Source organism: Plectropomus leopardus, chromosome 6, assembly GCF_026936395.1.
Source record: "Plectropomus leopardus strain MGB_pleo_1.0 chromosome 6, ASM2693639v1, whole genome shotgun sequence".
Classification (NCBI taxonomy): Eukaryota; Metazoa; Chordata; class Actinopteri; order Perciformes; family Serranidae; genus Plectropomus; species Plectropomus leopardus.
Genome location: NC_142181.1, coordinates 13,643,436 through 13,667,918, shown reverse-complemented (window position 1 = coordinate 13,667,918; position 24,483 = coordinate 13,643,436). Strand labels below are relative to the sequence as shown.

The 24,483-nt window shown below is 40.1% G+C and overlaps 2 protein-coding genes across 2 annotated transcripts in view; one reads left to right on the top strand and one right to left on the bottom strand.

The window, feature by feature from the left end:
• The window catches only part of egfem1 (EGF-like and EMI domain containing 1), a 67,141-nt gene that overhangs the window by 15,893 nt on the left and 26,765 nt on the right, over positions 1–24,483 (top strand). Inside the window, exons 5-16 of the mRNA XM_042486634.2 lie at positions 5,303–5,425; positions 10,930–11,052; positions 12,012–12,137; positions 12,960–13,082; positions 13,848–13,970; positions 14,933–15,070; positions 15,217–15,339; positions 15,743–15,865; positions 15,946–16,182; positions 16,332–16,460; positions 19,214–19,342; positions 20,516–20,644. Of these exons, the coding sequence (XP_042342568.2) occupies positions 5,303–5,425; positions 10,930–11,052; positions 12,012–12,137; positions 12,960–13,082; positions 13,848–13,970; positions 14,933–15,070; positions 15,217–15,339; positions 15,743–15,865; positions 15,946–16,182; positions 16,332–16,460; positions 19,214–19,342; positions 20,516–20,644 (1,626 nt within the window). The remainder of the gene's footprint in view (positions 1–5,302; positions 5,426–10,929; positions 11,053–12,011; positions 12,138–12,959; positions 13,083–13,847; positions 13,971–14,932; positions 15,071–15,216; positions 15,340–15,742; positions 15,866–15,945; positions 16,183–16,331; positions 16,461–19,213; positions 19,343–20,515; positions 20,645–24,483) is intronic.
• LOC121943181 (EH domain-containing protein 2-like) lies at positions 20,934–24,444 on the bottom strand. Its single transcript, XM_042486635.2, has 6 exons — positions 24,079–24,444; positions 23,811–23,987; positions 23,472–23,569; positions 22,630–23,042; positions 22,097–22,261; positions 20,934–21,999 (listed from the first exon to the last, which is right to left on the bottom strand). Exons 1-6 carry the CDS (start codon positions 24,297–24,299, stop codon positions 21,439–21,441), a joined length of 1,635 nt encoding a protein of 544 aa, XP_042342569.1. The 5' UTR covers positions 24,300–24,444; the 3' UTR covers positions 20,934–21,438.

The window sequence follows — 24,483 nt, the reverse complement described above, 5'->3', positions numbered from 1 at the left end:
TGTTTTAATGTTAAGAATGAAGGTGCACTCGGTCCTATTTGGAGATGCAAACCAGAACGAGAGTTTAGTTGCATGTGTGTGCAGGTTACATACAGGTTCTAAAGGTAAAATACCATAAGTGTTTGGTTGAAACATGGCTAAAAGAAGGGCTGTGTTTTAGCTAAGGAGGGTCACAATGCTTTATAATATTTTTAATAAATTATGTTTTTGCTTATTTACCTAAATAACATTGGTGACCAGCTTGTTTCTTGTGGGTTTGCAGGGATGAATGATCTGTTGTCCTTGAACATGAATGCTTGACAGGAATACAATCATGAGAGAACTTTCTCTTAGTGCCACAAGCATTTTTGCTAAAGATATGAAGATTATGTGGTGTGTTAGATGCATTGTGAAAAAGGACTCAACTTCTTGTTTTGATAATGTCCTATCTTGTTTTTTGAGACCTTTTATCTTTGAGAATAAAAGGTCCCATAGTGACATTTGGCAGGTTTGTGGAGACTTATAGAAATAATTGGATGCATGCATATGTATGAATGCGGGTGGCCTGTGTAATACATTCAAATGCACGATAGCTGAACCACGGCAGCGGTTATCTTGAAGTCTTAATGCCAACATGTGTCAAGAGTAACACTGTTCAGATTCAGTCAGATGGGATTGTTTCCATGATTACAGCCCTCCGGCATTGTGTTGGTCACAGTTAATCTGATTGTCTGAGTTCTGAGAGACAGCAGAGCCTTGAGATGTACTGGGTTAATAAAGCAACAAACCAATAAAGGTTGTGGTTCGCAGTAAGTATCTGAGAGGTGTTGTTATGCGTGAGGTGAAGGTTTAACACAGTGCCCCATCTGGAACTATTTATGACTACTTTTCTTCTACTTTTTTCCAGTTTATGAACAACAGTGACAATAAAAGTAGTTCAGTATGAGAGGTCAGGACAACGTGGCCATAGACTGTAGAAAACCAGCATCTTTGACTTCAAATTCCTGAAGACATGTTTTTAAGATTGGATTTGGGTCAGTCACTTGCCACCTTCTTTGTTGGTTGTTGGAGCAAAAAAATCAAATTTTGCAAGCCTGGATAGCTCTCTTGTCAAGGATTTTTTGTAGGTATTAAAAGGTCTCAAAAGTCATTTAATATGTGCTGAATAAGTGTGCATGTGGATTCTTCTCAGTTTTGTTTTCAGAGCAGTTCTGTTCATCTGATCTCATCCAGCAGTGTAAAGTTTTGTATTCCTGCATATTTTAGTAACATTTTAATGAATTTTCATTCTCCGTAGACCTGTAGAAAAGTGATAATTGTCCTACTATTAATCTGTTTTTGCTATTAATAAGCTCTCTTCTTCAGCTTTCTTTCACTGATTGTTGTACAAACTACTAGGGTATTTTTTTTGGGCTGTATCCACAACTTATGGTCAGTAAATCTACTCATATTTCATTTTATCTTCAGCTCAATCCCTGAAGTCTCTCATATGATGATACATTCTAGTTTAATCTGGCCTTGAAGGTTTGATCCAAGAGTCATCGCACTAAGAAGTCAGCTATTCTTGATCATATGTTAAAATACTTTTACTCCAGAATTATGTTCATTTGACCACTGTCAGGTTTGGCCAGAGATGCAGACTGTGACTGATGACTGTGAAAGGCCAAGCCACAAAGACAAAAATAGCAACTGTCGGAAACCTGGATCATGAAACTCTGGCTTCTGTCTTTGAGGTTTAATTTGGGCTAAAAGTTTTGTTTGCGGTTACAGTTTGAACAGGGGTTATAATTATGAATGGTGATGATGAGTTCTTGCAGTGCTGTTAGGTCAGCGTGTGGTGGGCATTGCTAATTTATCACATTGCCCAGAACCTTCTTAAATGCCCTGACAGGAACAGAATTAATGTTTGTTCAATTTTGTTTTTTCTCTCTGCTTGGCATCTTGATGGTGATGGCAAACGACCCTGAGCTGATATGGAGAGCTCATTAGTACTCTCAGGAGCTGTGGGATCAAAGCGGGGATGTGTAAGGGGCAGACCCTGAGGTTACTGGGCCACGTCACTCTCCTTTAAGTTAATGAAAACTGCAGAGCATGGTTATTTCTCTGTGTGCAACTATGTGTATTTGTGTGCACATTTTTCAGGGTTAGACAGAGGTTTTCTTAGACCCCCCTGGTGAAGGGGAATGTGCTGAATGCTGGACTACTGTGTAAGTGAAGGCTTGTAAAGGTCATGGCAGGGCAATGCAGCCAACTGCAGTGAGCAATGTCACCCTGCCATTTCATTATCCATTGCTGAACAGGAAAATGCTCATTACAACTGTTTGCATGCATATAATCCTAAAAAGGCAATTGCTCCTTACTTTGAATAGTAACAACCAATGCCTACCATACACTTGCTAACTCTTTGTATTTTGCAGTGTCACAAACTGCAAGACTACACCTAGATTCTTTTTGAGATTATTTCCCATCCTGCTTCTGGTGAAAAATATGATGCCAAACTCCCTATAGGAAATATGACATTTTAACAATTCCCTACGTGCCTGCAAAAACACATTTCTTATGGTCCCCCTAGTCTTGGTTTGTCTTGAACAACTTTGATTTTCTGCACTGTCTTATGTGTGTCTTTGTCAATTGGTGTTACTCTTTCGGCTATTACTTGTCAATTTGTTATTACTAAGCCTATACTGTTACTTCGCGCACTGAATAATTTGTGACGGTTGGTTCAAGTTTGTTTCTATGTATTTAAAATCAACCTGCCATGGGACAATGGAAATAAACCCCTGGCTAAAAGCTTGCATATTTACATGTAAATTTTCATTAATATGCCATGTTCCATATTACAAATAAATAAATTGAAATTAATATTGAAAACACATTACTCTAGAAACAAAAGACAAAAGATGTCATATGATGATAGTATTCCTGTCAATCCTGAATCACTGTAATCTATGAAGATAAACTGCATTTGCACACAAACTTCACATTTTGGATTTCGACGGCTCAATTGACCATCCCCCACTGGTTAGCCGCACCATTTCAGTGGGAGGAAACCGTGAGAATGAGAGGCAGGCCATTTCAAAAATTAAGATTTCTCATGATTAATCTCATTTTTTATTCCGACAATGGAAATTTGTCTGCTACAGTAAAATCACTTAAAAAGTTGTTTGGTGTCAGGCTGACATAAGATAGTAAGACAGTTACAAAGCTAAACCTAAATCTGCAAAAATCTGCCCAATAAATCATCTTCTGTAAAAGTTCCTGAAACAAGGTTTGCGAGTATCAGAAGACCCTGATAACACTGCCTGCCCTTAGAAACCAAGTGTGGGTGTGGCCTGAAAGACAAAAATGGCGACCCATCCTTAGTTTCTGAGGTCCTGCGGGATTCCACACATTGCACTGAAGCACCACATAACCAACAGTTCCACATAACAATCAAAAAATAGCCAAACATTTTGCAGTGTTTATGTGCTACTTAAGCAGATTCTATTGCATAAGAATTGTAGATCAGGAAGCAAACAGTCAATAACCTTTTCAAAATTACTGTAGAAGAGAAACATTTGCACTGTGAGCTTGTTTACCTCAGCCGCTGTTCTCCTCCTATTGTTTGTTTCACTAACTGTAACAAATGCAGTCATCGCTCCATCTTCATGGGGAAGATGTGTGGGAAATATATCGTTGTAATAATCTAGCACCCCTTGTCCAGACTACTGTGCTTTGCATCCCATCAATTACAACAATCTGAATAGGAAGTCAATAATGCATCTCATATGGTCAGCTGGAGACAATTTGGTCTTAATGGACTGCTGTGGTTTTTTGCCATTTTGTGTCAATATATTTTCTCTACATGTTTATTTTTGTGCACACATATGGAGGCATTTTATCTGAGCAACAGAGTTTTTTTTTATAATACTGGTCAAGTTGTCTATGGTACATTGGTGTCTTCCTGGTTATAGATACAGATAAAATACAGTGCAGACATAACTAGGCAGACCCTGAACGGACAAACCGGAGAAAGATGGCAATGCTTGGAGTCTGCTTGTTATGTTGAAACCTAAAACAGATTGTTTACAGGTTTTTCACCAGAGGGGCCTTGGAGTGCCTTTATGTTGGCTTTTGTTTATTGGAAGTCTATTTAACTATATGTGCTTTAGATTAACCTTTGCATAAATACCTAAACAGCAGGGGATTGGGGGCATGGGACATTACACTGCCGTTATTAAAGACTAAACAAATATTAAAAACCGTAATTACAAGCTTGGTAATAATCAGATGCACTTCCTTGTTTAGTGAAGTAGAGCCATAAGCAACTGTGGGTGAACTTCATAGAGTAACAGTCTTTAGTTTGATACACCAAGATTGTATAGGCAGACCTTGATTTGTCATGTGCTCTTTATCTACCCAGAAAAGCTGGCAAACGTCTTGTTCCTGTAAGGCATGCTGCTCCTTACCTCTCGCTGACTCCCTTTTTCTTCTTCCAAATTGTCTAGCCTGTTGTTCTGTTTCTTAAATTTCCTGTTATTCAGAGATAAACAAACTATTGCTCAACACACAGCCAAAGGGTCCCATTAAGTCTTTTAACAGATGGAAGATACGACTACAGCAAATAACTTTTCCTTCCCCCTCTTTTACCTTCCCCTTTGACAGAGGATATCCATGCAAGTGCAGTGCATTTCTCTGTTGCCATATCCTTTTTCTAAACCAATCACAAAACACTGTACCATCTGTAAAAAGATTTGGCTTTGTTGCTGCCACTAAGAATACAACCAACTACAGTGTTATTACAGCAATTAAATCAGGTTTTACAAATATCAGGATAAAGTTCATGCAAAGATATTTTTAACATTAAATGCAATACTGTGTACAAGAAAAATTTGTATTTTCTCTTGCTTTTCACAAAAGGGCATAATAATTTCTGTTGGTTCTTTCTAGTATATTCCTCATTTACCCTCATGTGGCAGCAGAGATTCTTCTTATGGCTTAAATACATGAGGCAAGGACCAACATCAGACACATCTTTTCTGCTTTTAGATTTTAGTCCGCTATCTAAATTTAAAATGAAATAATTATGTCTCATATGCCACAGATCGATGACAGGGTTAGTCATATCAGTACATGTATAGTGAAGTATAACATGTATAAAGATATTGTGGCACAGCTGAAAAAAATCATTTTATAGGTGTAGGACAAGGAGACTGAGGGTTTTGATTGGAGTACAAGAGCTTAACAACAAACAAACCTGGAAACATTTAAGACCAGGATTAGCTGAAAGGGGTGTGGAAACCTTTCTGTTTATTATGTTAGTAATGAATCCTTTTTCTTTCAGATGTTAATGAATGTGAAGTGGATGATGGTGGCTGTGAGGGGTACTGCTGCAACACCATTGGCAGCTACTACTGCAAGTGTCCTGAAGGCAGTCGACTGGGGCCAGATGGCAAGGCATGTCACGGTAAGATGGACATCTGAAGCTATACTGGTGTGCACAGTCACAGACTTATACCCCTTCATCATCATCAGCTCACTTTCTTAAAACAGTTCTGTTCAGGACTTCTGTTACCATCAAGTGAAACACCACCACTTTTGATCAGAACAATTGTAATCACAGAAACAAACGCTAAATTAAATCTCCTCACTGAATGCTACAACAGCTTTTCTTTTGTGTTCTTAAACATTTATTGTTTATGTTGGCTTTAGGCCTTAATTCTCCCCTAAACAATATGGGGACCAACTCATTTTAAAAAAAGTGTTCACGGTGCCAATAGTGTTTCAAAACCCTACAGTGTACATTTAATTCATGGTTTTCCTTCAAAACAGAACTTTCCAGCTATTGGAATTTAGATGAAAATCCAACATTTCTATGCCGCACAGCTCACATGTTGTTGTAATATTTCCTAGATGCATAAAATAAATGTGTACTTGGATAATATCTAAAAGTCATCCATTTGAATTCATTTAATGGCCCTTATGATTGTGCTGAAAGGTCAGGTCATTAAACTTACAATCACCAATCAGTCCACCAACTGAAGACCCACTGAGCGTCTAGACTTCAGGCTGTAAGTCTTAACCAACCACACAGGCAAAACCACTTTCTTTTAAGCTCCTTTTCTCAGACAGCGTGCTTTCGCAGTCTGGCTGTGTCATCTGACAGAAATATGCTGAGTAGCTGTTGGGCACTGAGGCCTATTTGTTCTTTAAGAGCTACAGGTGTACAAGTGCCCCTGACCTTTAACCTTTAAGACAGAATACTGTCACTTAGTAATGATTTAAGTCAGTGGAGGAGACAAACAGAAGCAGCTTCGGCAGCTGTGAAGTTCTTCTTTTACAGGCTTTTGTGTGTCTTATTTATGGGGAAAGACAGCGAGTTTGACTTTGAACAATAAACCTGTGAACAACTTGGTTTTTAGAAGTTTTTTTTTTATTTTGGAGACTTTCAAAGTTAAGCCCTTTTCCCACCGGACGAGAAACCCACCAACATCTTGCTTTTGTATTTAATACTAAAGGTTTCAATCAACAGCCAAATGACTCTGCAGTGGTCATGGGTATTTATTGCTTTCAGCTCTGATTGTTTTCAATTGGCAGTAAAAGAAATACAATACCTAGGTGTTGGGCGCCCTTTGCTGGTGCAATGCAATGATGTGCTCAAACAGTATTCAAAATATGATCTGCAGTGAGTTTGAGAGATAAACTGAGTAAGAGATATTAAAAAGATTAGGTCTGTCAGCATTATCATGTTAATCACAATGCGTTTTAAAGCTACTAGATGATCTGAGGAATCCAGTAGTACAAACCATGTGATGCCAGCTTCTCAGGAAGGGGGCTGAATAACACTTCAAAGTTAGGCTAAATTTTGATGATGGAAAATGGCATGGCCATTTCACAGGGGTCCCTTGACCACTGACCTCATAAAATCTGAGTTTAAATGGGCTCTATGGGTACCCATGAGTCTCCCCTTCACAGACATGCCCACTTTATGCAAGTCCCATGCAGCTCTTTGCTGTCACTTAATTCCTAATCAAGACAATCTGGTTAGAATTGCTTTAACTTGTCAATTTGGACTTCATAGCTGTTTTAAAATGCAAAATAATGGAATTGAAAACATATGATTAATTGCAATTAACTATTGAAAATGTGTTATTAATCATGATTAATTGAATTAATCACTAACATTTTCAAGGGCCTCCATGCTGCTTTGTACTGTTTATGGACCTGTTTTCAAGCTGGTCCATGTCGAACATTGAACAAAACAAACAAAAAAAAAAGAACAGAAAGGCATACTCATCTACTGCAGAGACGTGCTATCCTGGTCTCCTGGCAGTGGGCAGTCTACCGTCTTTTTTTTTATCGGTTTTCCCATGTTTAAAAATGTGCATACACATACTAATTTTGGGGGAAAATGGGTTCTGGAAACTGATGTGTTATTAGTGAGCTCTCTTCCCCTGGCAGAAGGGTCTGTTGTCTAGAGATGTCTGTTGTTTTTAACGTTAAGATAATAACATAGTCAAATTAGAATTATTTGATCATGTTGGTCATACTAATCACTAAAGCAAATAAAATACATTAAATCCTGTGTTACAGGGTGGCTGATCTGATCCTCTTTTGTTTTTAGTAAATCCAGTTCCTGTGGAGCTCATTCTTAAGACCACCTGTTCATTTCTCTCTGCCACTAAAGCAGCGCTCCCAAATGTTTGGTCTGCTACATTGTCTGGTTGTAGATGCTAGCTCAGCAGCTTCCTTTGGAGCCAGACGGTGTCACACGATGCCATTCAGACCTCGTGGCCCTCGACCCCCAGCACCACCACTTCCACTCCCGCCCCTCACACACACACCACCTCACCCACCGGTTAAAAGCAGCCATTGTGTGTCTCCCATTGAAATCCTTTCACATGAGGAGACCAATAAGTATATTAACCTTGACAAACCTCCCCCAGCTTCTTATTGTTTTGTATGTTAGGCATCCTCTACAATAGCTGCCAATATGTTAAAGCACAAAAGGGCCCTGAGTGATGGACAGTTCATGAATATGTGATTCTTCATTGGTAGTGATTATTTGTGTCATTGCTCAGTCAGGCGGATGTTCAAATAAACTGGTTGAACAAATATGAATTCCCTAAACCCGATCACACTAGTCTATGTACGGGGTATGAAAAGGATTATTTTACTGGTGAAAGGCTGCCACTCTAACACCCCCTCCCTTTAGCTCCTGTTATTGGAAACAAGTCTTGAGATAATTTTGGAGATGGTTGTTCCCACGGGTCTACCAGAGTGGTTAGAGTGCAGAGAAAGACACACACACGCAAACTATTTGAAAATTAGTTCCAATATTTACACTTCTCGGGAAGTGCTTTGACCTCTGAGGAACCTAAGTGATGGTAGTGTTGCAGGCTGAATAAACTAAACCAAATGCTCTTACTGTTTAACACCCACCCCCCCACACACTCCAACCCTAAAAAAGGGAAATTGCAACATTTTTTTCTTCTCTTCGCGCACGTCTACTCTGTCATCACTCGTGCAAGCCGAAAAGCCCTCATGAGTCAGAGATGACAACTGGGAAGAGGTTAGGGAGGGTGTGTGATGTGTTGTCCAGATGTGTAGTTAAGCCTGATTGTCCTTGAGTGTTCAGGTATGTTGTCTTCTCTGCTTGCTTCTGTTTCCGTGGAACATAAGCTTCAATCTGACACACATGCAGCCAGATGCAATTCTCTGCTGTGCAGGAAACAAATTGATTGCACGCATGCTACTGCACGAACAGCATACTAAGCCATTCATCATTCACCCTGAAGACATTATATATGCGTTTTCTTTTCCTAGAGGACTCAGAGCACAGAGTCAGTGTGGTGTCCTGTTGGTGGTGATTCAGTGTCTTACTGAAAGACACTCTGAACTTTAAAAAATCCTTTGCTCTAGAGTAGTGGAGGGATGACTTTTATTTTTATTTTTGTAGGCTGGTGCAACAGTTAGCATTGCCCTGGTTCCCTTATCAAAAAGCCTATGGGATTCTTCCACTGGATTTTGGATTGCAGCAGAAAATAAGCCCTGTGGCAAACAAGTGTTAATAATACTTACACATTGTATTCAGCATGATCATTTTCACAAATGAACACAGCTTTTATGATTCCCGAAGCTAATGTTAGGCTGTAGGCCTAAATGAACTACACTGTGGTCTCATGACATTCATTTTGCCACCACAACAAGGCTGTAAAGCTGTGTTTGGTGTGGTGATGCTCTGTAGCCTCATTTAGCCACTTGTTAGTAACCGCCTTTGTCAAGACACCCAGAGGCTTTAAAATTTGTGAGTTGGGTATATACTGATGTATTTTATGTTGCAGAACAAAATGTGAAAGTCTCTTAAGCTTGTTTTAACCGCAAACCTTATTTCAGGTGTCTAAAAAAGCCCATTCAAAAAGAGAACCTATTGACTTCAAGACAAGGGAACCAGGAATGCTAATATGCTAGCTCATTTCCGGGTTTTAGGACTTATCAATGGGAATGATGTCACATCCGAGTTGACTGCATTCCAGTACAAGCTGGAAAACAAAGATGTTGTTAGCATGCCAATTCTAGCTAGGTTAGCCATTGTTAGCATCCCAGTTGATAACACATTTTGCTAAATTTGCACTTACAAACTGCGAAGAAATTTGTCTACAAATAGTATAGACAATACTGTGTGTACGACTTTTAATGAGACATAAATAAAACAGAAGCACTGATAAACAGTATATTACCGCAGCTTTCACCACTGTTCATTCAAAGGGCAGTCAACTTAGACTTTGAGGTCGGGGTTGGTGAGGTGTCTTTGCATCTTTTCTGTTTCTCTTTTATGTGGTATCTGAGTAATCAGAAAAATTAGTTACCTGTTGGGAAAATTCACATCCCATGAATGCCCTGTTAAGTAGTAACAACAAATTTTTATGAATTCATATAATGCATATTCATTTTTGCTCACATATAATTTGTGATATGGTGTGACCTAGACAAGTTAGATAAGTTATTTATTAGCATTAGTCAGGTAAAGGAATATTTTAGTAGTTGTAGGGAATGTATTGGTGCAACAACAAGTCTGGGACAAAAATACCTTGTAATATAAAGTTTGAGCTGTTTCAGTATACTTGGAAATCAATATGAATCTTTGCTGGGAGGTAAAATGCTTTAAGCTATAAAATACAACACATCTTCTTTGTAGTGTCCATGTTGCTTCCACATTACAATTTAAAAGCTCATGAACACACCAAAGTTGTAAGAACCACTTCCCAACTCGGGAAATGGGACCATCCGAGGCCCATGTGAATGCAGCATGACTTTGGAGCGTTTCAGTTTAATTTTCCAGCTCAGAAACTCCAACTTCCCAATGCAAATTGAACGCACCAACAGTAGGCCTTAAAAGTTGACAGCTGAACTGTACATGCAATGCTTAAAAATAGATCTCTGCATAAAACAGACTGGAAAACAATTTTGAGATCTGGTCAGAATTATACAATTGCAGCTCTTTAATTTTGCAATACTGAAAATGTGTTCTTCATTTTCCTCTATTTGGCTTACTGCAGATGGAATGTTTAATTAGACCAACTCATAGTTGGATGTAAGATTTTTTACAAAGGATGCAATAAATGCCTTGTTTCTTAACTAACCGCTTAATTTAAGCTTCCATTTATTTCAGCATTTTTTTCCAATAATCGACCAAAGCTCTCAATCTGTCATCATTCTGCCAAGCAGAGAGGCAATTTATATGGGTTTCTAATTATGCCATGTTAATGACGAGCCTTCTTATAAATGAAGTCCTTGACACAGTCAGAAGCAGACTGACATTCCTAACAATTCTGATGTTTTAATGTGAAGTTATTGTGCAGTCTTGTGGTTTATGGTCATACTCAGTTATATGAATACATCATTTTCCTAATGAGCATTTGTCTCTGCCTGCTTTTGAGTGTATGTATTTGTGTATATATGTGTGTTCAGATTTAGATGAATGTGAGGAGCTCAATGGAGGATGTCAGCAAACATGTGTCAACACACCGGGCTCTTATCACTGTGAGTGTGGCGAAGGCTTCCGCATGCACACTGATGGTCGGACCTGCATTGGTAAGCACTAATCAGTATTTATTGCACTTGTGGTAACCATTTTAAAAGTCTTTCCACTTCTTCCCACGCACTGCATTTTTCCCTCACTGTTGGATTTTTGCAAACATTTCCTCAATGGTACAGATGAATAACACCAATACAATGCAGATGAAAAAAAAAAGGTTTCCAAAGTTAGAGTTGCTCCTTAAGGGAATAATTTTGAGAAATATGATTAATCTTTTTTTTTTTTTTTTTTTTACAAGAGTTATATGAGAAGATTAATACCTCTCTCACATCTGAATGACCTGTAAAGATTGTAGAAAATGAATGTATTAGAACCATAACTACCAACTTGGGAAAAATATAAGATTGTAAAGTACTTTTTCTTCATTTTAGCACCATAAAACCTGTAAGCAATGAGAGAATCTGCTACTTGCTGATAATCAGTACTCCTCTGTTGCTTGTGGTTTTATATTTTATTCTTAATACTCCCATTTTTTTGACTGCAGCTTTGCGGTAAAGGCTAGGGATAAAGGCAGAGGGATAGCTAATTGTGTCTGTTGAAGTCATCAATGTTAGAAGCCAGCCGTTCTCTCCGTTTTACAGCCCGTCTGTGTCATCATGTCTGTGTTTAGAGCCCCCAGAAGGCACACGGCTGATATTCATATTTGGCACATCATTAAATCACAGGAGTAATGGGATGGAAAGATCATTAGAAAGTAACAAGGGGTACCCACTGGACCCAGTTTAAATATCATTTTCCAGATTCTAGCCTTTACCCAAGAGTTTTCCATAATTACACGGCTGCAGTTTAAAGTGTGAAAGCCATTTTAGATTGCCAACAAATTCAATTGTACCTGTCGTCCCATATGAGTTCAGATTTTAAATATCCTGTAAGTGGTAACAGTTTCATCCATTAATCCTGACGGGTATTTATGCTCATTTATCATGTGTGTTTCTGTGTCTCTCCTCTTTTTAAGCTGTGAACTCGTGCTCTGTGTTGAATGGCGGATGTGAGCATAAGTGTGTGGACATGGGGAACAATCACTACAAATGTGAGTGTCGAAAGAACTACCAGCTGAAGAGAGATGGGAGACACTGTGAACGTAAGTCATTTTGCCAGAGATGTTTTCGCATTGTGGGAAGACAGAGGTCATTAGAGTAGGTTTTCTTTCTGATGTGAGTTTGTTGCTTATAGTGTTAAAAATTGGACTGAATTGCAGCAAAAATAAGGATTTTTGTGGCTACTGCTGATGTGTAAGGTATGACGATGTAGAGAGGAAAGGAATTTGAGAAGCAGCTTTGGAAAGAGTCACTGTACAGTTAAGAGCAGTTTAGATTTCTCCTCCTGGGTTTTAAAATACTTTTGCTTTCGCTGCTTCTGTGTATCTGGATGAGAAACTTTTTTAGATTGTATACCTTGTTTATTTATTACCTTTTTATTTGCCTATTTATCTTAACGTGATTATTTATTACTATAAATTTGATTTATTACCACTGCACAGCACTTACTTGACCTGACGATGCATTTATTTGTGGTGCTGCTTTTCAAACGCTTTCATTGTCTGGTTCAGTGTGGCAGGAGTATCTTTTTTTCACTGAGCTGGGGAATTTCTGTATTTCTGTATATATTTCTGATGTTGTCCTTTATGTATTTGTTGTGTTTTGATACCTGCTGCACCTTAAATTTCCTTCAGACCATAAGGTTGAAGTTGAAATGTTTTACTATCTTTCAAATATCATAACTGGACTCACTTTTGTGATGTTTCTGACTAAAAAGCTGCAGGAGTCAAACTTACATGTTAATCTGGAGTCAAGATTTCCATGCTCATGAACTAACCAGCACGGTCAAAGCATCACCTGCTGGGCTGACCTGGCTTCATTTGTGTGTGTGTGTGTGTGTGTGTGTGTGTGTGTGTGTGTGTCAGTGAGGGACCCCTGTGAGGACAGGAATGGAGGCTGCGCCCAGCTGTGTCTTTCAGAAGGCGGCCGGGTTCACTGCAGCTGCCGACCTGGTTTTACACTGGCTGGAGATGGCAAGCACTGTGAAGGTGAGGAATCACACACCCATACATTCATGCTATACACACAAAAAAATAGAAAGTGGATATACGAAACAAGTTCAAAAATACCTTGCCCTGGAATCTGCTTCAATTCAAGCGAATGACATTTATGATTTTTCCATAATATGTGGCCACACTAAAGCTCCTCTTAAAGCAAATCTGCACTACAGCAGCCCTGTATTGATTTAAAAGGCTGATGTTGGAAAGTGTTCTCACTAACATCTGCTCCTCCTATGGAGGACAGGAGAAGCCAGAGAAATTTGAGACCTGACAGAGCCTTCCTGCTGGAGGAAGTATTTGCTACATTGTTTGGAAATCTTTCACACATCCAGATTTTTTATGGGAGCATAGTTTTGTAGTGCTCACTTAGCTTTGTGACAGTCTGTGTGTGGGTGGGTGCGTGTGTTTGTTTCAAAAGTGTGTGTTTCTGTTGCAATATGAACCATAATAACCCGGCTCATTCTGGTCCTAAACGTAAACTGCTATTTAGCCAAAAGGGTTAGGTTACTTAATTTTACTAGCAGAGGACAAGAAGACATATTTCAGCTCTGGAAGGCTTTGGACTATGTCTCATTATGACCCAGAAATTTAAACTTATGTTTTACAACTTTGGAAAGCAGATATTTCATATGAATTGTTGGCCGTCATGACTTTCTTATGCTTGTTTGATATTGTTTTTTTTGTTTTTTTTGTGTGTGTGTGTGTGTTTGTGCGCGCATGTGTGCGTGCGGGGGTGTGTACATGTGTTGGTAGACATTGACGAGTGCAGATCAGGCCACGCCAAGTGTTCCCATGGATGTGTCAACATGCTGGGCTCCTTTAGCTGTGTGTGTCACCCGGGCTTTGAACTCGGCGCTGATGGCAAACAGTGCTACCGTAAGGAAAGAACTGTTATATTTGTGCAAAACCCACCAGTGTCTTTTAATTTTTTGCATACCATTGCTTTAATGTGTCTAATGTACAACAATTTGTTGCCAACTGATATGTAGAACTGGACAGAGCAGACTTGTACTTTAAAAGACCAGTTCACCCCAAATTCTAATTTGTCAGTCTAAATTATTATAGTGTGAGTTGCAGAGTGTTTGAGACATCAGCTGTAAAGATGTCTGCCTTCTCTTAAAAATGCTTGCATCTACTGCTAGCTCACCAACCACCACTGAGCTAGCTGATGAAACAGCTCAGCTGAGGAGGACGCCATAAATGTTTACATCTCGGGCTGTCCCGAGCACGAGCTTGTGGTCCATGAGTAGATGCACACTTAGTTCTGCATTGTGAATAGTTGACAGGTTTACCAGTAGAAAGAAAACAGTTCCTAAATGTAACTGCTAACAAAAAGGTCTGTGAGTGTCTTGGGACAGTTGAGTTTGAGTTTTTCAAATGTATTTTTTGGTGCTTTGAATACCACAAGCCAAATGCCATTTATTTCCATTATATTGGAGAGAAACCAAGCATCTCTAAGGCCAATATTTCTGAAAAATCAGCAACTCACTCCAAAACAATCTAGACTGATAAATAGTGCTACATGTAAGAGAAAAAAACATGTTTTTTTTTTTATTTTGGGGTGAACCATCCCTTCAAGGTAAAGACGTTCATAGAATACATCATTACCATTATAAGACCATGGACTTCACATTAGTAGCTAAAAACCCTTAAAAATGCATAAATAAATGTACTTTGCCTTTCTAATTTCATTGCAATGTAGACTATATCCATGCTTTAGAATGGATCATTTTTTTTGTTCTAATTATCTGCTGTAGGGACAAACAAAAAAAAGTTCACAAAAATGTGTCTTAACGTTCTTATGTTTCAGCCTTTTAATTGTGGTTTTGATCCTCCAGGCATTGAGATGGAGATCGTCAACAGCTGTGAGAAGAACAATGGAGGTTGCTCTCATCACTGTGAGCACACCACCAATGGCCCGCTGTGCTCCTGCAACCATGGCTACCACCTGGACCGGGACAGGAAAACATGTGTGGGTAAGAACTTTTCTTCTTCCTCCGAGTGTAGTTTGCCATCTTTGTTTATTAATTCCTCTTGTTTCAATTTCATCCCCATTGTGACTGTGCGTCTATACTTCTGGCCATGTATTCAAATCAACTCTACCACTACGTGCCTTCCTCAGATAGTGATGAGTGTGTCAGTGGGGAGTCGTGCTGCCGTCACTTTTGTAGAAACTACCCGGGTGGCTATGAGTGCAGCTGCAGATCTGGCCACAGACTCAATCCAGACGGCTGTGGCTGTGATGGTAAGAGAACTAGATTGTTAGCAGTTTACCCAGTGTGGGGCTTTTAAGTGTTTTCTGTGTTGTGGCAGAGCTGTGCAGGAAACAAATTCCCAGTGGACACTTACTGATTGCAAATAAAAGTAGTGTTCCAAGGGCATTTTAGAGCTGAAAACATTTTTGCTCTCTAAGTAGCAAACTTTATACAGTCTCGAGGAACTGCTAGATGGGTAGAAGAAGTCAAACTCTGAAGTGAAGCCAATGTCCTCTATTTCGGAAAAAAAACTTACAAGGCCCACCTGAGCTTGACCTGTCTGTCATTGCATGTATGTATCACCAATAAAAGCCTATTGCGTGCATCCTGCGTTTTGCTATTATTACCCTTTCATTTTCTCAGCTGTGCATTGCTTATGTATTCTTCTGTTAGACATTGATGAGTGCTTAGCAGACACTTCGGGCTGTGAACACCACTGTGTCAACACCCTGGGAACATATGAGTGTTTTTGTGAACTGGGCTACCGCTTGGATCAGGACCAGCACTCCTGCGTTTGTGAGTGACATTTGTGAAATAGCTCTAAGTGTTTCAGTCATTTAAAGTGGTTCAACTCTAACTGTTCTTGGTGTTTTTAGCTCTGTATGGCAGAGAGCTGGACGAGGAAGATGAGGAGGGGGAAGAAGAGGACGAGCAGCTGGAGGTCCACAGATTACCAGACCTGCTGTTCCGCAAGGCTCCTCAGCTCCTGCAGTACACAGCAGCCTTGCACTCCCGCTATGATAGTGATGATGACTATGATGGTGGTGACAGTGAAAAAGAATTAGAGATCCAGAGGGAACGTCGAGGAGAGCTTCGACTGGACAGCAGCATAGGTACAGTAAAAGTGTGAGTGATGACACTAAGATGTATATCTGGTAAAAAAACAACAACATATAGATATTTTTTATTGTGTTATTAAATCTTCAGACCAGGTTATGAAAAGAAAAACATATTTTCTGTCATCCATGTTTTTTTTTTCCAGTGTGTCTAGATGGCTCGTTTGGGGATGACTGCAGTGTGAGCTGTGAAGACTGTGTGAACGGAGTGTGTAGTGAAAACAAAGACCGATGTCAATGTTCAGCTGGATGGACCGGGATCATCTGCAATGAAAGTATGTATGCTCAATAGCACATTCAACAGATACATCCGTGCATTGTGTCTTAGAACTTTTTTTAGCTTCATATTTACAGACCAAAACTGTTTTTCATTAATTCACAAAATCTGCTGAGCAGCATCTTGAAAGCTCACTAATTGACATGTTATTTTGTTTGTTGAATCTGCACAAAACATGTGGTTATATGGACCTATATTTTGGACCGGACCTCCTTTGTCTCTACTGATTGCCCGGCAACCTTACAAAGATGAAGGCTCAGGTTGTTGTTCATGCACTTTTGTTTTTGTATGGATCAAACAAGCAAAATATAACTTGTTAAACTATAAGCTTTAGAGGTGCCGGTGGGCAGATTTTGCTACCTTTGAACAGAGCCAGTCTGCTTCACCATGCAGTTTATACAGCATGCTAAGCTAAGATAACTAGCTGTTGAATGTAGCCTCATATTTACCATGTGAGTGGTACACATGGGAGGTATCAATCTCCTTCTCTAACTTTGTTTAAGAATGTGAATATTTCCTAAATTTTCAAACTCGTTCTTTAAATGTTTGGGCACCTGATTATTTCATTTTGTCAAGTGTAACGAAAGAAAATGAATGACTCTCTGGTGAAGACATGCTAATGGATGGGAAACCTAAAATTAATTAAAGTTATTTTTTTATGTCCAGATCATATATATGACAAGTAGATCATGTTAACAGTCCAGCACACACACGCACACACACACACACACACACACACACACAAAACCTGGCTTTTCCCCAAAGGTCTATTTGAACTACCTACAGCAATGTGGTCTAGTTTTAGAGAGAGATGAGATAGCTCCCTGCGTGCATCGATCCACGGCCATGTATCAAAACCTGTCGGCTCCTCGGTGTGGGAGGCTGGGTTGTTTATGGGCTCCAGAACACAAGAGCACCGGGGGAATCAATCTGTCTGCCTCTGGAGCGGGGCCAGGGCCCACAGCAAGAGCACAGCCCGAGGCCAAGGATGTCCACTACTGGGTTAGAAAGCAAGGCCCCGTTGTTCCCATCCAGCTCCGTGATTAATGGCTGTCTGAGGTCTGAACCAGAGTCAGGCTGGTAATCATAAGAGGAGAGACACATGGGACAAGTCCATTAGAAGCAATCTGTCACCTTTAGAAACATGCTCCTGAGTTGGTGGTATTCAGATGCACACCCTGGAGGTGATGGATCTGAACACGGGTAGCATTTCAAATGAAGAAGATCAACAATATTACTGCCTGAGGCAAAGATAGTAATTCTTGCAGCAGGCAAAAAACATAGTGGTCCATGAGGGGAAATAGCTGTATTGGTCAAAAGAAGTTTGGACCCTTTGTTGCCTAGAGTGAACTATTGTACAAATTTAGGGGTGGTAGAGCGGGCACCTCATATACAGAGGCTCTGTTCTTTCCGCAGCAGCTGTGTGTTTAACTTCAGCCTGCGGCCCTTTGCTGCTTGTTTTCAGAGGGGGGGCGTAAAGAAACAGGTGCGAAGACGTGTTTGAGACAAATGGTGAATACATGTATATTCTGGCAGACATTATGAGAAAAAAAGGGTTTTTGAACTTTAAAGCATGTAAACATGTCCTAATAGAAACCCCAAATACAAGTATTAACCTAAAAATGAGCATGATACAGGATCCTTAATGTGCCAGATGAACAAAATTCATCATCGCCCTGGCAATATCCTATGTTGTACTTTAGACCCTTTTGTGCAATTCGCATCTGAGTTCGACCTCAAAAATTTAAATAAACATAAATTAATGCTTTAAATAGGCTTGGATCATGAGATAAATGTAAAATGATTGTAAAATAAGTTTCAACCTGAGCATCCTGGTGTGTGCTGGAACTTTAATTTACTTGATTAATGTGGGTTACCCTGCAGCGGCTGGCACCCAGGAGAGAGGCACGGGAGTCCCATGTTCTTTAAATAGACTTCTCTATCTTGTCCAGCTTCATCACTCTTAATGACAGATCATACTTAACATGGCAACAAAGTTAAAAAAATAATGGTTTTCACTTGGATCTATCCAATCAGTGTGCTTTACGCTAGCGCTCTGTTCATACATAGACCTCTATCTGTAAATTTTTACTATTTTGTTAGCAAAAGTGAGTGCCTTTCTAATCACTGATGAAATACTTAACTCAGGCTAAAAAGAAAAGCAAATATACGAGAATCATATCACAAAGGCAACTTGTCACCTTTTCATATTTTGGTGGAGAAATTAAAGTGTTTTGTGCTATTTAAACAGCTGTTGCCTCAACATGCCTCAGCATGCCTTATTACCCTTCCTGCTCCTTCATTTTTATATTCATTGTGATGTATTTGTAGTGTCTGAATGCCGTTACCTCCATAGATTATTTTCAGCTGGATTATCTTCCCACGGAGTGACATAAAACTGTTGTAAAGAAAGTGTGACATGAAATTCAAGCAGACTTTCACTTGATGGATTGTAACACTTTAGCACATCTTAAACAGCCAGCTGGTCCGTGTTGTAATTGCTAACAAGGCCAGAGAGATTAAGAGTGTCAGGAGGGCGCACACCATGGGGAATGACAGGGTGGAAGGTGGAAGTGTTGACTGACTGCATACCCCTTTGTCTGGCTGCATTTACTCTCTCTCATATACGAGTCTGTTTTAGTTTCCAAGGTACTCCTACAGTTTGATTCATTACTTTATACTGCGATTGTTAAGGTGTCAATGTTCTTTCCCTGTGTTTACCTCTTCTCCCTCGCCTCTCTCTCTCTGCAGCTTGTCCACAGGGGACCTATGGACAGGCCTGTAACGGCCTGTGCCGTTGTCAGAATGGAGGTTTGTGTGACCCTGTGACTGGGAAGTGTTTGTGCCCCCCTGGGGTACAGGGCCAGCTCTGCGAGGATGGTTTGTACACACACACACACACACACACACACACACACATTCTTCTAAAGACACATAGGTGTGAATACAACAGCCAGGCTCCCAGGCTATGCTCACAGTTCCCAAGAGCTCACATCAACATTTATTGCTCAGATCTGATTTCTTGTTTGGCTGTTCACACTTAAAAAAAAAAGTGGTCAATATCACCTTCCAGTGTGAACTGCTTACTACTTACTGATCTGACCTGCAAAAGAACTATTACAAAGACTTCACATGCAAAACATGGAGGCCACTAAAGCCAGCATTTACAGTTTCATATACAAGGTACAAGGCAGATTTATTAGTATGTTTGTTTAGTAGTGTTATTAAATGTAAGTTGATGTGTGGAGGCCAGCAAAGTTGTGAGTAGATGATAAAGAGGATGAGGGAAAAGCAAGCCAACATTTCACTATAGCTTTCTGTAGAGCAATGGCTACTACTTGTGCACGGAGGTATGTGTGGATGCAGACTGATAGGATTGTGATGTGATTGGCTTCACTGGAACAGACTTCATTGAAAATTTCAGGATGTCAAGAGTTACTTCTAAGGACATCTGTCAGTACCTCTCTACAAGACTCTCAGTGGCATTTGAAAAGTTGCATAAATTCTGATATGAGCGTTAATGCTGAGGTTGCATTGCCAAAAAGCAGATTTTTATCTAATTTAATGCCACATATGAAATTGGCCAAACACAGAATTGAGAGGATCAGATTCTGTGTGGTTTATGTTGTTCAGACTGTTATGAAAAAAAAAATTAAAAATAGATCTGAGTCATATGAATCACATATAAGCAGTTAAATCAGATTTGGGCCACTTTTGCCTGCAGTTTGATAAAATGAAGGTCCTTATGACCCTGTTATAGCTTGTACATATGTTATGTGTGCACAACTCAATAGAGTAGTAATTTTATCATCCGAAGTTGTCTCGTTTGATAATTTTCAGTGGTCTGAATAAATAATACCTCAGTATTTCAAGACAGAAGCAATTTTGTGTTTCATAATGCTCTTATTCCTTACATAGGCAGTTATGTTGTGGCCACTAAATTTATCCTGTGACTCCTTATAAGGGGTCCTGTAACCTTTGCACTTGTCACAGTGGAGCTTCTTTCATTCAAGTGGGCACCCAATGCTGAAGTGGCTTTATGCATATTTACAGGTTGTCCAAGGGGTTATTTCGGGAGGCACTGCAGAAGAAAGTGCAACTGTCCCAACAACGGACATTGTCATCGTCTGTATGGAGGCTGCCTGTGCTCTCCTGGACTATATGGCCGCTTCTGCCACCTGCGTGAGTACCAACCTGACCTCGTCACAATACCCAGTGCCAGGGTTGCATAATATATTGTTTTTTTTATCATTGCGATGTCAAACAGCACAATAAACACATCACAAAAGACTACAATATTGCAAGATATTGGGATATTTTGAGTTGGGTGAAAGAGAGAATTAGCAGAAAGCTGAACTTTAAAATGTACCTTTTGTGTTTGGTGCAAAAATTTCCTTTAATTTTTCTAATTCAAAAAAATCATTTGTTGTATTTTAGCTGTATTTGAAAGCAGTAGAAATGCGAAACTGAGTACACTTTAATATCTGTTTATTTATCACAAGCAATAACATCCCGATTTTCAACATCGTTATTGCATATTGCATAATTACCTCATATCGTGCAGCTCTGCCGAGTGATATTACTGATACTGGTGATGATACTACTATAAACAGTTAATTAATACGGGCTAGTCATCTTTACAAGTTTAATACCATTGATTGAAAAAATACATTAGGATTATGCAAGATATTCCATCTATAACTGCTGTATTTTTTTTTTCTCCAATGGATAATTCGCTGAATGCAGATGTGAAGTGTGGAATATACTTTGAAATATTTGCAGTGGCCAAAACCCTCAATGATAATCTTCAGGTCCTGGCATCATGATAATTAAAATAAAAACAGGAACATCTTTTCCGGTTCTTGAATACACACTGTACATTTTGTTAGTTTTTATAAACATCAAACTGGTACTACCACATTGAGTTAATATTTCATAAATTATATACAAAAATTGTACAGAGAGCCTCCTCATGTTTACTCTTCTTCGCTGGCTGTACTCAGCCGTTTTGACGGTGGCACCAGGTGAGACGGAAGCTCTCTGGGGAGCCAGTGGCCCTCCAGTTTTCCCTCAATAAGGTGGACTGCCAAAGCGAACTCCTCATTGTCCAGCATGCCATCCCCATCGACATCAGACAGCCTCCAGATATGAGCAAGCACAGAGTTTGGCAGAAGAGTGGTCGTCATCCACTCTTTGACTTTGGTGCCGCTCAGTTTACCGTCGTTCGGACTGAGGTTGTAGAAAATCTCATCGTACTTTGGCTTGTATTTTTCCACGGCCCACTCATCAAAATCTGCCTCACTGCTCTCGTCGTCTCTTTTGAGTTCCTTGAAAGGATCGCTCCTGTAATGGTCACGCTTAAATGTTCCCAAAAATTCACCATCCAGCACACCAGGGAGGGATTTCTTCCTCAGTTCTTGTTGTTGAAGTAACGGCACCAGGTTTGCTACGTCGGTTGTCAGGAGTTTGTCCAAGGAGGCCATCAGGCTTGGTTTCAGCATCTTGAACTTTGAGAAATCTTGACCCAAGAGTTTCTCCTGAAAAGGTTCATAATCACACGTAAGAATACAGTACATTTAGGTAAAGAATACAAAAAATATGGCTTTTAGAAAGCAATTAAAAAGTATTGTTCACCTGCATTTTGGTGCAGTCAGGGAAGTCCCCGGCTGGGACTCGATGCTGTTGCTGAATTTTGGTAAAAATCACAGGAAGCTGATAAATCAGATTGTGCTTCTTGCTTTCTTTGCAAAAAATTGTTGGCATCTCTTGCTTCAGATAGCTGATAATGTGGGCATGAGCCTAATAGAAGAGGAGAAAAGAAAAGACTTTATCAGTGCATCGTCTTTAAAAAACATTTCCTCAAAGGATGGGTTAGAATTGTAGGCTATAAAATATAGATGACAACATGTAAACTTAACAGCTATGTGCGCCAATTAGTGTCCCCTCGATCAATGGGGCTGCTCATAATTTGTCAGATCGCTGGAATCACTACCACTGAGATCACTACTGCGCAAACTCTGGCTCCAAATGATGTCACTGGTGCAAGATGGGAGGGGCCATATCCAGGATAATTTGGTTTCATTTGTGTGAAGTGAGAGGAAGCGGAGAAGCATTGTCCATATTTGTATAGAATCATTGGTTGTTATTGAACATATGAAATCTCTTACCCTCACTAAGCGTGCCCTCTTCACCAGGTCATTCAGCTTGCGTACTGCAGCATTGCGCGGCAGGTTCCTTATGTCGGCCAAAAGATCCTCCTCCTCCAGCTCTATCAGCTGGTAGTGATCACACATCAGCCTGGGCTCTGACCAGAATGATCCGATGTAAACCCGCAGGATCTCGGGGGTTCGAAACACTTTCCCTAGAGACCACATGAGGGCACCGTACACTCTCATGAGCTGCTGCGAGTCAACCCTGTCAGCCTTGTTGAGAACCACACGCAACTTGTCCTCATGGCCACACAGGGCCCCAAAGGCCCGAGTGAGCTCATCAGAGAACTCTAGTTTATGTGCATCAAACAGCAGGATGATTCGATCCACACGCTCTGCGAACCAGCGCAGCACTGCTGGGAAGTCGTAGCCTGGGGACAAGGAACGAAAACACAGGGTTTTCATTAAGGCTGTATGTAATGGGGCAAGCCTCAGTGCCTCAGCACCTAGAAGAAAATGTGACATATCCCAGTGGTCCTCACGGGTTGCAAGCCAATCTGAGTTACACCCATAGATTAATGTGTTCATAAAACAAAGCAAAGACTGCTCAGTTACTTACTGCTCGTCCCCTCCCAACTCGGTCATATTACTTTCATCTGCTGTCCATCTGACTTCAAGAGTTTGAGTTATGTTGGGCTGAAATATTCATGCTTCTACCATGTCTTCTCTGTTACAAGAAATTTAAATCTTCCTGACAGCAACAATGCTTTCCAACTCTCTGAAACTGAATATAAGGAAGTAAAGACCCATAAATTCCTCCTGACATTGAAAACTGAAATTAGAAAGGCATTCTCTCTTACCTCGACTCAGTTTTCTTTTAGCAGCAGTTAAGATTCCCGGTGTGTCAATAATGCTGATGCTCTCGAGGACTTGGTTTGGCATCTGAACACACTGAAATCTGCAAAGAAAACATAAAGCATCAATAAAATCTGTACTTTTTCTTACTATCCTCTATATAAATAGATATAGGAAAAGGTTCACACTGCAATGCATACAAGCATTGCTTTTTTGCAAATGAAGGCAAAACACTGACAAAAAACGTCAACTATCCCCAAGTAAAAGAAAACAAAATAGGAACACCTCCCCTTCCACCTCTCTCTTTCTTCCTCTCTCCCTTTTCTTATGTTGATTCCTGTCACCTGTTCAGAAAGGCATTTCCAAAAGGATCAAGGTGGCGAAAGGGCTTTTTCGGGTCCACTGTGAGGGCATTGCCAGGGATGATTCCTTCCACTTCTCCATGCATAAGGGCAGTGAAGCAGTCGGTGGTTGGCTCTGGCCCAACTCTGCTACCAGGAAAATCTTGTTCTATCAGATACCTGAAGTCCAAACAGCCATTAACATCATTACATTTAGAAAAACACATGCACGAATCTACAGGTTTAAAACAGCGTGAAGCGACAAAGTTACCTGATAAAAGTTGTCTTTCCTGTTGAGTATTGTCCCATCACCAAGACCATTGGTTTGTTGTCAAACTCTGCGTCCTCATAGCTCGGAGAATGAAAGTGATGGAAAGAATAATATTTCTCTATAGGCAGCAACCTCTTATAATACAGATTCTTGAGCTCCTCTGTCACCATGTTTACATCCCCCAGTGTTTTAGGGTTGCTCCTAAACCTCCGGAAAGACATCTTTGCTCTTAATTTCTCAGTGTGGAAGCTGCTCACTCTTCTAAGACCAAACCGAATGATGGAAGAATGTGCACAAGGAATATTATCAGTTTCTCACAGCTGTCTGCTCCATCCTGCAGCGGGACAGAGAGGGTGGAGAGGGTGTAACCAGAGCCTGCAGCTGCATCTAACATAAAGCCAATGT

What these genes read in the sequence shown, in the direction of transcription:
- LOC121943181 (XM_042486635.2), bottom strand. Translation starts at nt 24,299, where the DNA reads ATGTCTTTCCGGAGGTTTAGGAGCAACCCTAAAACACTGGGGGATGTA. An exon ending in GGAAATGCCTTTCTGAACAG is followed by an intron (nt 23,570 to 23,810) that starts GTGACAGGAATC and finishes TTTTCTTTGCAG; the next exon opens with ATTTCAGTGTGTTCAGATGC. An exon ending in CTGACTGCACCAAAATGCAG is followed by an intron (nt 22,000 to 22,096) that starts GTGAACAATACT and finishes GAACCTTTTCAG; the next exon opens with GAGAAACTCTTGGGTCAAGA.